The sequence below is a fragment of the Fusarium fujikuroi genome, chromosome FFUJ_chr06, assembly GCF_900079805.1.
Source record: "Fusarium fujikuroi IMI 58289 draft genome, chromosome FFUJ_chr06".
NCBI lineage: Eukaryota > Fungi > Ascomycota > Sordariomycetes > Hypocreales > Nectriaceae > Fusarium > Fusarium fujikuroi.
The window spans coordinates 1,807,609-1,820,598 of NC_036627.1; the positions used below are offsets into that span (position 1 = coordinate 1,807,609).

The window sequence follows — 12,990 nt, forward strand, 5'->3', positions numbered from 1 at the left end:
ACCGCGGGCCAAGTCCCAAATCAGACAAAAGAGTCGAACACAACACACAGCGTCTAAACTACAAGCGCAGACTGATGAACAATGCGGGTCGCGAATGGCTGAAGCCTCCCCAGTCGTGCACTCATGGAAACGATACGTACGTAGAGGCTCCCATATAGAGATATTTATGGTCATGAAAGGGGGTTTAGTCGAAGAACTTGCGGTTAGGATTCTTGCCGAATAGAGCCTCTCGTACTGCAGGAGCAGCAGACTCTTCCAAGAGTCGCAATCTCGCCTCAAAAGTGTTGTCGATGTCAATCTTTCCATTTCCACTGATAACAACCACACCGCCAGCACTATTACTGTGTTAGCTGCCCACTTCAGGTATCTTCTGGAACGGGCTTGCACGTACATTCCCTCAGGGAGAGGATCGTCCTCTTGAATCTTTGCTGTAATGTCCTTTCCAAGCTCCTTCTTGAACTCCTTGGCAGCCTCCTCGATGGCCTTCTTGACAACATCGTAATCCTTCTTGCGCGCGCGGACTTGGAGCTCAGGCTCATCAAGAGCGTAGAAACCCTCGAGCAGAAGACCTTTGAGGGCCTTTTGGTACTTGCCCTTATCCTTGGCACCCTCGGCGAGCTTCTTCTGGGCCTCCTCAAATATGTTGTCGAGCAGCTCCTGGCGGGCGCCGAGGACCTTGAGTCGCGTCTTGTTGGCAACGGTTGAGCGGGTGATCTGCTGGGACATGGTGGCCTGCTTGAACTTCTTCTCGTACTGGCTATCGATGGCGTCTGTCTCCTGGCGGACGAGCTTGGACTTCTCGATCTCGAACTCCTCGTTGGCCTTGATCTCGATCTCGCGGGCCTTCTCCATGGCTTCTTGCTTGATGAACGCCGTCATCTTGCTGAGCTCATTGTTGACCTATTTGTGGGGAGAACCGCGCGTTAGAATTAGGAGACTGGTGAGACGGATGAGGGACTGCGTCGTTTGGGCATGCGTACCTGCTGGTCGGACAAGGCGTGTTGCGACATGATGGGCAGATTTATACGGATTTGTTAGATTCGAAAGGTGAGAGGATGATAAGGAAGGCCCTGGATGGGTTCAAGGTTGAAGTGGTAAAAGGATGGTGATGGCCTCTTGTTAGTGAAGGTCAAGGTCGGCGATGGACTATGATGGAGTTGGTAGTTGTGTAGGTATGGGATGTGACGCCAGCCGTTCCAAGACCCAGCCTACCAGCTTCTTAGCTGTATCTTACTGTGCACCAGCAGGGAACTGACTGGAGCTTGGGGGCTAGGTAGCCAAGCCACAGTTGCTCCCCACTGCTTAGAGTACAGAAGGTACTGAGGTAGCACAGCCATTCGACAAAGAGTCTCGTTCTCACACCTCATCGCAAGATGCGTGTTGTTCTTGGAAGAATGAGGTGCATTTGTGGGAAGGACCTTATTTAAAACACCTATAGATTTGAGTGTGAATAATCGAGATCATCTCAAGGCCATTTTGCATCGTTTACATGTGCATTATGCAACTTCACCGCCACAGTGGCTAATTAGTCCCGTGTGAGAGCTGCATGCCTATCTGCTCTGGGTAGGTAGTGTAGTCTACTTTACTCACGTCAGGTGTCCCACGCTCGACTCAAGCTTGTCCGCCTCCGACTTTCTATTGATTAGTTTCAATTCAAGACATAAACTTCTCGCATCAAACCGTTCATTCATATTCATTCTCTATATCCTTCGGTCCTCTCTCGAATAAAGAACCTGCTGGTATACCTCTCCGATCGGCGGCAGCTCAACAGCCTCCCCAGTTACCTACGACTAGCGCTTCTACCAGCCATTCCCCTTGAATCTATCGAAACAAATACACCCTTTACTAGTCCAGTAACACGAAGCGATCCTTGTACCAAATACACAGCCTATGCGACATCTCAACAATTCGCCTCAACTCTCCCTTGCCAGATGACCTCGGACCTGGCACAGGCGCAATGGGGTTGCTTGGCGGCATCTCTTCTGGAGGGAGCATAGCTGTACGTTGCGTACAGCGCTATGTGAGCGGATAAAAGTGCTAATTTTGGCGACTGTAGCTTGGAATTATTGTTGGATTGATATCGACTAGTGTTCAGAGTCTAGGTCTGACCTTGCAGCGAAAGTCGCATATACTCGAGGACGAAAAGGGACCTCACGATGTCCGACGGCCTCCCTACCGAAGGAGGAGGTGGCAGATCGGCATGGGCATGTTTATTGTAGCAAACTTGCTGGGAAGCAGTATTCAGATCTCGACACTCCCGCTCCCCGTTCTCTCGACTTTGCAGGCTGCTGGCCTCGTATTCAACTCGATATGCGCATCATTGATCCTCAGCGAACCTTTCACAAGATGGTCTTTGTCCGGCACGATTCTCGTTACAACTGGCGCTGTATTGATCGCTATATTCGGAGCCATTCCTTCGCCGGCGCATGACTTGAAAGAGCTGTTGGAACTCATGGCGAGAAGGCCATACATTGTCTGGATGATACTCCAGGCGCTGTTTGTCCTCACTCTGGCGCTGGCCGTTGATCTAATCAACAGCATGTCGAGCCTATCACACGACGCCCGCTTTCGGCTGGCTCGAGGCATTACTTACGGTGTCATCAGTGGAGATCTCTCTGCTCATGCACTATTGTTTGCCAAGTCCTCAGTAGAGCTGGTCATCAAGACTGTTGCTGGACGTAACCAGTTCGTGCATTGGCAATCTTGGGCCATCGTCCTAGCTCTCGTCACGCTGGCTCTCTGCCAGCTCTATTATTTACACCGAGGTCTCAAACTTGTTTCAACCTCGGTTCTTTACCCTTTGGTTTTCTGTGTCTACAACATCATTGCCATACTTGACGGTTTGATATATTTCAACCAGACAAGCCTGATATCACCTCTAAGAGCGTGTCTCATTGCTTTGGGAACTGTTATTCTGCTTTCCGGTGTCCTGGCACTCTCATGGCGATTAAGCGACGAGCAGCATACACCCGGCGTTGGACAGTCGTCCCTTGCCCCTGGTCTTGGACTTGTGGAGGACACTGAGGAGGAAGAGTCGCTGCTTGGCTCAGACAACGCCGTTGCAGATGAAGACTCAATTCCACATACATATCAAACATTCCCGCCCGCAATTGACGAAACACCACTGGTCCCCTCTCGCAAGAGGATCCCTCGGTGGGCTGAGCGAGCTGAGATTTGGGATGAGTTGGAGGATCGAGATGAGCCCAGCACTCCAGGCAATAGGAGACGGTCTAGTACACTGCCGCGCCATACAGAGTCCTCACCCCTACTCCCTACCAAGAGATCTACCACCAGTGGCCCCGTTGCGGAGGAATCTGGGCCAAGCACCGAATCTACACCTCGACGACTTCCACGACGAAGGCGGAAGAGCACAGGATTTCCAGGTCTGAAGGCTCGTCGATACAAGAGAAGCAGGAGCTCCACAGACTCGGGTGCTCTCGGTAACATCCTCTCATTGAGTTGGTTCAGGAGTAGAAACCGCCAGTCATCACAAGCTAGCACCAGCGATGGCTTTCCTTGGGGCACCACATCTCAGCAGGACAGTGCTGAGACAAGGGGTGACGCAGCTGTATGAATACGAAATATCTCTCTATGTAGCTTTTGGAGTTGTGAAGAGTGTGAGAGGCGAACGAATGGCGTTTTCTTGTGTAGAGTTTCTTCTGGGTTTCTTGATTAGTGTCTATGGCAAGGCTTCTGGTTTTCCAACAACCCTGCGCATGCCAATGTCCACACACACACACACACACATATATATATATATACGTTTTAGGGCTCGAATGAATAGTATCGACGGCAATGCATATCCGCTGGAGTATTTGCATTTTCTATTCACAGATGCCTGTGAGCGCAGTTACAGTCGGCCTAGTCACCTGTAATATCAATCCCGAACATATAGCATGTTGCTTGAAATTAGTTAAATGTTTGCATCGTGAAGTAGAAATTCCACATTGACCCCGTACTCTCTAGCCCTTATGAATGTGGCCCTGCAACACCGATCCTATCTAACAATTATTAGTTGGCCAGGATCTTCTATCATCCATGCGAGCGAGAAAAACAACAGCAATAACTCCAATTTCCATACGCACTCCGTACTCCAAGACCCTCAACTCCACATCCCGTTCTTCTTATTTTAGCAATAAAACAATACATGCAACAGATGCGAACTCCAAATATCCTCCAGTAGCGAAAGCTGTCCCCGGACTGACCAGGTCAGAAGTGAAGCTTTTCGTGATGGGCAGGACCATATCCGCAACAACTCTTCGTCGCTATTGATTCGGTCATCCGAAACTTTTCATGATAAATTCATAATAAAAGAGATAGATAGAGACACACGAGGCAACTGTTTTGCTGTGTGATCCCAAGTCCGCTTCGATGTGTATAACTGATGTATAGATACGATTGAACAAAAAGCGGTCAATTCGAACAGGTCCCGGACAAGGTGTGGATTCTCATGACATAATTAAGACCTTCTCTAGATGCAGACATGGTCGAGGAAACTCGTTTCGGTCGAATGTACAATAGAACAAGTCCTGGGACCGAAATTCCAGTGCTGTAAAGCGGGAATGGCTGTAATAATGCGACAACGCTCCAATATAGAACTGTAACTGACGACTGATCTAAAAAATTAGGACTCTCCTTTGCTGTGGTGGACCGTAGTTGTTTTGTAACCGGCCCGGCTTAAATGAATGTGTCGTTTGGTTGCAATTAAATTACTGTTTGAAAAGAGAGTCGTATACACGCCGGCCATGTGCATCAGCATGAACTCGCAGAGTCCTATACACGGCTCGTACTGGCTCGGCTGCGTTCATCCTCCTCTTCCATGACATCACTCAGCCGGGTAGGATGGTGATGGCGAGGGACTGTCTCCCAGCCAGGAGTCCCATAGCCTTGGCCGGAATAGTCTTGGGGGTCTGAGTATGCGCCAGTCCATTGGCCTCCGCTCCCTCCACTGCCTCCTCCTCCAGTAGAGGTGGAAGGAGAGTCTTGTTTACCGCTTGGTGGATTGGTGGTAGCGGGCGTTGCATACTCTTCTGCTTCAGCATCAGAACCGGAATATGTAGAAGGTGGTCCAGCGAAGGGAATCTTATTTCCTTGGGCATCCAACAGGAAGTTGCCATTTGCATCAATCACGTACTCACCTTCGCTGTAACCACCCTCTGATACTGGTGCTTGAAGGCCACCACCCTGTTGACGATATTCGCCAGCACTTGTTGTTGGAGGCTGAGTCTGGGGAGAGGAAGTCGCCTCAGGCGGGTAACTAGCTCCATACTCAGTCTGATAAGCCCCTTGAGCTCGGCTGCTTTGATGTCTGCTTGGACCGCCATGTGTCATTGGAACCACTTGTACGCCTCCAACAATAGTAGGCTGTCCTGACTGAAGAGATAGCGTTCTGTCACGTTCCTCCTGCTCACGTCGCCCCAATTCCTCCCATGCACGACGCGCCTCCTCTTTAGAGATGGACAGCTCCTTGCGCATCTCAGCAAGCTGTTTCTGAGCTTTAGAAGTTCCTCGCTCATTCTCGACAGCTTCTCGGATAGCATCTGCTCGGCCTCGACGTTCTTGATCCAGGGCAGCCTCCAACATGGCATTGACTTCTTGCGCGCGCTCCAATTCAGTTCGAGTTTCGAAGAACCATCGCTGGAATTTTCGCTCCGAACTTGCACGAAGACGCTGAAGCTCAACAACGGCATGAAATAGATTGGCTCCGGCCGCAGATAGATCTGTCACCTGGCGCGCGAGCTGTTGATTCAAGGGATCCCGATTCAACTCATCCTTATTTTGTTCAAGCTTGCGGATCCAGTAGCTGGTAAGTCCTTCCCAGTGCGCAGATAACGTCTCCCATCGCTCAAACGCATGAGGAAAAGAATTTCGGGTCTTTGAGCCACTGGCACCCCCTTGGTTTCCGCTCTCAGTGCCCTGTGCAGCAAAATTTGGTTGGTTTCCGGGAGTTGGGCCCGTAAAAGTTTGGGGAGGTGGTTGATTGGTAGTGCCAGATCGCCCGGGCCGGCTAGCTGGTACTTGTGATGTAGTGTTTGCCCTGGGACGGGCTGATGTGTTATCAGGAACGGCTTGCGCCTGACGCTGGGGGTTCATGGGTTGGCGCGCTTCTGCGTCAGGAACCTGCCCAGCAGCAACGCCAGCAGATCTACGCTGTTCCTCTGCTCTCCGAGCCTGCTCCAAAATGCGCGCCTCCTGCTCAGCTCTCTCGCGCTGTTGCGCCTCTGCCTCGGCACGTTGGCGCGCTTCCCGAGCTGCGCGCTCCTGCATGATCATCCTTGGGCCTCTGATACCAGAGGGTGAGCCAGTTTGACCAGGAGTTGCGCCAGGGCGGAATGGAGAGGCAGCTGGCTTACCATTGGAGACTGGAGGCATGCCTCCAGAAGCCATAAGATCGGCCATGCTTGCAGATTCCTCTTCGAGATCTGGAGTGAAAGGATTGGGGCTGCGCAGCGCCTCCTCGAGTGCAAAGAGGATGGCGCTGTGGGTATGCTTGGAGATCTTAACCACGGGGTGTGGTTCTGGATAGTTTGCAGGTACGGAAGGAGTCTGTCTCGGGGGGGATTGGGGATGCTCAGAAGACACCTCGTCGGGATCTTCAGTCAGGTCCTGTGAGAGCCGTCGGCGGGGGCGGTGAGTTTGATGCGGCGCTGAACGAACGGGGATAAGTCCCAATACAGTGGGATGGTTCTCCGGTAGGTTGTCAACGGGTGCGAGGGTCGCCTTGGGTTCAAAACCGAGAGAGGCAGCTGCGATATGGACTTTGCGAGGCTCAGGTGCTGGAGTGGGAGGTGCGTCAAATCTTGGGGTTCGACGAAGACTTCGGGGCGTGGAGAGCCGCTCAATGGGATCCGACGTCTGATTAAACAGCGGTCGTGAGCCAAGACTTGGAGTCCTTGAATGCTGGCGTTGCGAGTGCTGGGTAGGGGTCGTGGGCGCGTTAGTGTCGTGACGGTCGTAAGAAGCAGATGATGATCGTATTCTGGTCACGTCTGCGGCGCTGAAAGGGCGAGGAATTGGGTTGCGAAAGTTCGACAAGTTGAAGGTTCACCAGCGGGCGCTGGTGGTGTGTTGCGTTACGGTGGAGGTTTCGGGAGGGTGGAGTGGGGGAAGGTTCTGATGCGTTGTACAAAAAGTCGGTTTCTTTTCGAGTTGCCAAGCGGGTGAGCAGATCAGAATAGAGAGGCCTCTTCAGACTGATGACAGTGATGGTCTCGGGAAGGACGGCCAGGTCTCAGTCCGGTCTGAGTCTACTCGAGACAGAACCGAGAAGTGTAATTGCCCAACTGGAATGTTGAGGCGAGCGAAGTAAAGGTGAGGAGGGTCAAATTGGGTGAGCGTATGTGAGCCCAAGAGGATGGGCACCGGCTGGTGATGTCAAAAAAAAGCTGGTGGCAGGAAACCCAAGCCAGGCCCGAAGCTGGAAAATTGGGGGGGTTGGTACTAGGAGCTGCAGTGACCGCCCGCCAGACCAAGGTCCAGACAAGCTGAGAGGTCCTCGAGAAACGAGCCACTAGTAAGAGAGAATCTTTAACTGCAAGCACTTCGCACAAAACGCACGCGCACGCGATACGTAAAATCACCAGCGCGAAATGATCGGTATTCGACTGAGGTAGCCAATTACTTTATGCGGTGGAGTTTATAGAAACAACGCGAGTTTGCGCTCAATCGCATTTGTTCGACGATGCCAACGCAAGAAACAAAAAAGGTTGTCTGGAGGTTTGCGCGCGCGTGGCCGAGCAGCTAATCAGCAGCTCGTTTCGTTTGATCGAATGTTCTTATTGAGGCCGTTTGAAGGGGCTTTCTTCGTCCAGCGAATCTGTTTGCAGCTCGAAAATTAGTAAATGTCGCGCAATGGCTTGAACGTTGTCGCGCAGTCGTCATGCGCAGCTCGGAGCCCGAACAAGCAAGCAGTGCTGTAAGTGAAGCTAAGTAAATCGAGCGGCTGGGAAGGACGAAGCAAGGGGAGCACAAGAGCAACATACTCCTCTTTTGGGGGCCAATGGCGTCTTTCCGAGGAGTTTTCTTATCCGCGCATGAGTTGAGGTATCACCCTCATGTGCGAAGTGGTTGTTCTTTAGGGGTGATGATAAGAAGAAGAGGTGAAGGTAGAGTAACAAGTTGGAAGGGGAAGAAGAAGGAAGGTGCGCACACTGACGTAGGGACCTACCTGCTAAAATAGGTAAGGGAGCTGCGCTGTCAAAACTGCCCGCGCCGAGTCTCCTCCCTCAAACCATAGAACTGGCAATGGCACTGGCAATAGCACCGCCCACCGGAATTGATGACTTAATGGAATTAGTTGCGCCAAGTTTCCTTGGTTTGGCGAACAAAGTGCGATAAAAACTTTTGCTAACTAATGCAACTAATAGTTAATGCCACTATTCTTTAAGGCTTGACCGGGATCGAGGATCATCATATCACTAGCATTGGCCAGCGAGAGTTCATCCAGACGGCAACAGATACTACAGATATATTATTATTTCAATCGTCACTCTTGAAGTTATTCTTGAACAACCAATTCGAGCCGAGTGTCTTTGCCTTCCTTTGATTCACGTCTTTGACTTTATAATGTATGGTACCTTATGTAGTAGGTATGCGTTAGACTGTACCTGAGGTACCTTGCACCCTCGAATGGTAAGTTAGTACCTACTAAAAGTACCTACCTGAGGGCACTGCGTTGACCGTCCCTGATTCTAGGGTAAATCCACCCAATAACTGCCTAAGAGCAGGACAATGACAAAGAGCTGGAAGTTTGGATATCAGGCAATTACTTCATACCCATCTTCTGTCGATTCTCATGCATCGTTTTGGAGACTCGCGTTTGGCCTGTCTGCTCACCCATCCCGTTGACTTCCCATATCACCTCATCTTATCCCACCTCGCCGAGTCCTGGCATTGTTCCCACACGTTGTTGCATTGGGCAATAAGGCTTAAACCATCTCTATCGAAACCCGATAAGCTTAGTTGGACCAATATTGATCTGACTGTCCCAGGCAGTTGTCACCGTTTCAAAGTATTGCCTTTATCATTGACTTCCCCAAGCCTTTGCATGGCAGCACGTCTCTACCGGGTTGTACAAGAGCTTTGAGCCACCGAGTGACTCTAGCGTGGGAGGAAGCGAATAGACCATCGTCTGAATTACTGACCTTCTCAATCGTACTGACCGCTCCTGACATACAGGGTTCGAGGTGGAAGCAGAGCTGCAGCGTAGAATTACTCAATGCCAGGGAATCTTGGGCATGAAACAGACAGGACGAGGCGGGCTGCACTATTGGTCGTCGGGACCTCAAGCTAGGTCGCTGGAACTTTAGGGCTCATCCTGTTACTCCGTACTGTAAGTGAGAATTGTTGTCCGTTAGCGGGAGCCGGATCTTGATCCCGCCCCAGCCCCCCTGGTTTTGGCCCATGCTTTCCGCACCGAGCAGCTGGTTTGCTTGGGCGAAATGGGAAGTGGAAAACGGGGCCGAGTGCAACGCTGCGTCATGGCGTTAGGTTATGATCAGTTAGGCGGAACAACGGTTGACTGCCACGTTTCCTACAGCTGCATGCCGTAAGTTATTCTCTTTCGAGCCCTTCACCCGACTTTAGGCTTCAGTCCTTAGAGCCCCAACGTTGAATGTGTGAGCATAGGTATGATGCGAAGGTCGGTGAGGGACGAATTAATTCCTCCTCAAGGACAGCCCAAATCTCATACCATCAAGCTCATGAGCCAGTCTATTCCAGATCTGGTCTGGAGGAGCGGGAGTCACGGCACGCCCCGTTTTATGGGGTCTTCAGTCTCCAATCAGAGTCTTGTTCCTCGTTTTCCTAGTTCGGTTTCGAGCTGAAGCTGAAGCGGAGCAATTGGAGGCCCTGAGTTCTGTGCTTGGGTCTGTAATCGAGAGAAAGCATCAAAGTGTCGCGATTTGGATCATATTTGAGTCGATACCAGGCACTTCCGGAGCTATTGTTCTTTGCACATGATACCTCACCCAACAAACTACTTGTGGGTATTCTCTCAGGTTCTTGGGAATTGTTGGGCCTTTCTTTACCCCCCTCTCCTGCATCCTGCATGTTACATATTCGTGTAACACCAGAAGTGACGCCCAAACGTCCACAGAATGACCAAGGTGAATCGAGCTGCTGGTCAGAGGTGCACCGAGTAAGCACTTCCCAGTCCCTCCCTTCAGTTGGCGCTCGGGTTTCTTGGGTGCGTATGAGACAGCCGATGAGTGAAACATAAATGATCACATTTGCTGAGTCGAAACTGCTCTTCTGTAGGGTAACTGTTGGGCAAAAATGCAGCATTGTCTGAGTCCTTCAATTCTCGAATTGGTCGATGAAAACGTAGGCGGCTTAGTCAACTCTGTAGGTAGTCATGTCTCGCCAAGAGTGCGCCTTCGGATGTTTTGTGGCTTTCCCAGTTCGTTATCGGATACTGTGTTGGAATGAAACGAGAGCTGGTGTGGACTGATACCCTATAGCTTTGGGAGAATCCTCTGGTGTGAGGATCATGAGAAAAGGGCATCACGAACCTCATGAGGCTTCATCTCGATCAAGGAGACAAATTTTCTACGAGATATGGAAAAGAGCCACAAGTTTAATGAGCCCACCGGTTTCTTTATAACAAGTTTGAAATCTCACAGAGCCAAGAGTGTCTTGAGAGATCGAGCGATCGATTAGAGATTCCTATGATGGTTGCAACCAGGAACATTGATTTGGAGCATCCCTACCTTAAAAAAAGAAAAACCAGTTCTTGAGATATGAGGCTTGCTTCTACAACATATTCAGCTTCGCGGCCCTCTTACTGGACGCCTCAAAAGTTGATCTGGATTCTTTGGTTGCTTCTCAGACAGAAAGACGACTCATCTCGAATATTGTCGAGTAACAAGTCGACCATGAGAGAGCCCAGGAAATAGGCTTTATCTGATGTGATGGGAATAGTCTCTGGTTGGCTTGCTATACGAAATATGTCAGTAAACTCTCAGCCCTAAGCACCTTCATCAAAGGCCATTCAGGAATGTGATTATCGAAGCCAATGTACGAAGACTGTAAGAAGCCACCGTATAAATATCGGATGAGTACACAGTTCGGATGAATGTTCCTGCAGCTAGAAAAAGACCACCACTCGTTTTGCCCCTCTCTAATAAATCTCTGCTTAGACAGATCTTCCCAATAGCTCAAAAACATGCATATAATCTGCAGCTAAGATGCAAGATGCAGGCACACTTTGCACTCTGCATTTCAGCTGGTGGGAGAACGATCGCAAAATGCTCGATCTGGCACTTTCTCGATCGCAACTATGTGACGCATACAAGGTGTGCATGAAAGCCATGAGATAACTGTCTTCTCAACACCATCGCCATTCCTGCGCTTGACGAAACATCAGATTTTAGGAGTCACGACCGATAAAGAAGGGCAGAAACACAGCCAGATCGCCGATCTAAGATCGAGAAAAGGCTATGCATGTGCGATTTGGGTGCTATAAGCCCTTGCGGCAGCGAGGCTGGTGGCCTGACACAAGACCATTTTAAGACATGCATCGCGCGAACTGTCCAGAGAAGGGGGTCGCAAAGGCTCAGAAGCTGTCACTATCGTGTCATGCAGGTTAGTCCTGATGCTTGAGTAAGGGGTTCGACTCAACGACTGCCTTTCGAAGGATGAAGCTCATCTTTTGATCGGAAAGGTTTTCATGCGGGAGGAAGGGTCCAAGGTGACATTGAGGGAGATGTAGTGTGTAGGTGAGGGAGTTTGGTGAGTGAAGGGAGAAGAACAAGAGCTAAGTAGAGATATGTACTCGCTGAGAATATTTCAAGGTTATGAGTGCAGATGCAGGAAAGAAAAAAGTGATGTATATCTGTTGGCTCTGCCTGTTGTTGACTTTAACTATAGATTTCTACACTATAATTAAATTAAAATTCAACTCCTTCGTTATTCATCTCTGAGTTTTCAAAGAAGTTAGTTAGTAGGTATTAGTTAGTGAATCTTATCCTCTCTTTTCTCCGTGGGCTTAGTTCCTGGAGATGGTGGGGACCCTGCGTCAAGGATGCAAGATGTGCAAGCTAATGCAGGGTACAGCTGCCGGTACGACCATCAGGTCAGGGATAAAAAGTTGTTCAGTGCATTATTTCCTACATATCACTTTTCCAGTCATCGGCAGTTGTTCTGATTGGCAAACACTGAGGTAGGGAGATGTCTAGCTCATGGTAGTATATATGTAATAGTGGACTAATTAACAGTCGCTTACGTGCCTCCTTTGAGCCAAGCTGAAGTTTACTGGCAGACTGGGGACTGCTCAGCTTCCTCTTCCACTTGTGAATTCTTCGCCACTGAATCTTCAGCGTCACATCCTCTATCTCCTGGAACAGTCTCCAACTACAAACCGCGCGGAGTCGCCGGCCAATGAATCCAGATGCAATAGAGCATTTTTCCTATTCCACAAAAAGACTGCGTTGCTACGGATCCGAGGTCCACAATCTCAGCTCAACCAACACTCATCCGATGTTATTCTGAGCTATCGGAGACAAGTGTCTTACGACTCCACTCAGAGACAGCGCAGTTCTCCCATCTTCTGGATATCCAAGCAGGGAGGATCCCTCAAGACCTCGACACTGAACCCTCGGCTCAGGCCGTGCCTGTATCAGTCACTTCCGTCGCGACTCGCGTTCTGTCCGCTCCAGCTGGTCCAGGTCTTGCTGGTCTCCATATTGAATGCCTTATCCTGAGTCTCGCGTGTCGAGATGCCTCAGTTGAGCACAGCGCTCAGACGCCTCTCATAGTGAGCGTGCCAACAGATACTGCCATCATTTTTCTCAAGATGCCTTTGAAACCAAACAAAACCGCTATACCAAGTATGAGTTACCAGTCTCGGCCACACTGCGGTATTCAATGCGAACAAAGGGCTCAGCTGCTGTTCAAAGACGCGGGCCAAACATAACTCTCAGCATCGGCCTTGTTCGCCGATCGTGGACAGAGTCTGACATTCCCCAGGGACCAAACCTCATGAGCTCCTGC

General features: G+C 50.3%; 3 protein-coding genes; 1 reads left to right on the top strand and 2 right to left on the bottom strand.

Annotated features, from left to right (window-relative positions):
- Positions 1-184: 184 nt before the first annotated feature.
- On the bottom strand, positions 185-1,010 carry FFUJ_05903 (probable Vacuolar ATP synthase subunit E; the record flags this gene model as incomplete). XM_023579167.1 has 3 exons in its annotated part: positions 185-335; positions 392-900; positions 981-1,010. 3 exons carry the CDS (start codon positions 1,008-1,010, stop codon positions 185-187), a joined length of 690 nt encoding a protein of 229 aa, XP_023432052.1.
- A 947-nt stretch (positions 1,011-1,957) lies between these two features.
- Positions 1,958-3,574, top strand: FFUJ_05904 (uncharacterized protein; the record flags this gene model as incomplete). XM_023579168.1 has 2 exons in its annotated part: positions 1,958-1,999; positions 2,057-3,574. 2 exons carry the CDS (start codon positions 1,958-1,960, stop codon positions 3,572-3,574), a joined length of 1,560 nt encoding a protein of 519 aa, XP_023432053.1.
- A 1,199-nt stretch (positions 3,575-4,773) lies between these two features.
- FFUJ_05905 (uncharacterized protein) lies at positions 4,774-9,173 on the bottom strand (the record flags this gene model as incomplete). XM_023579169.1 has 2 exons in its annotated part: positions 4,774-6,915; positions 9,144-9,173. 2 exons carry the CDS (start codon positions 9,171-9,173, stop codon positions 4,774-4,776), a joined length of 2,172 nt encoding a protein of 723 aa, XP_023432054.1.
- Between the last annotated feature and the right edge of the window lie 3,817 nt (positions 9,174-12,990).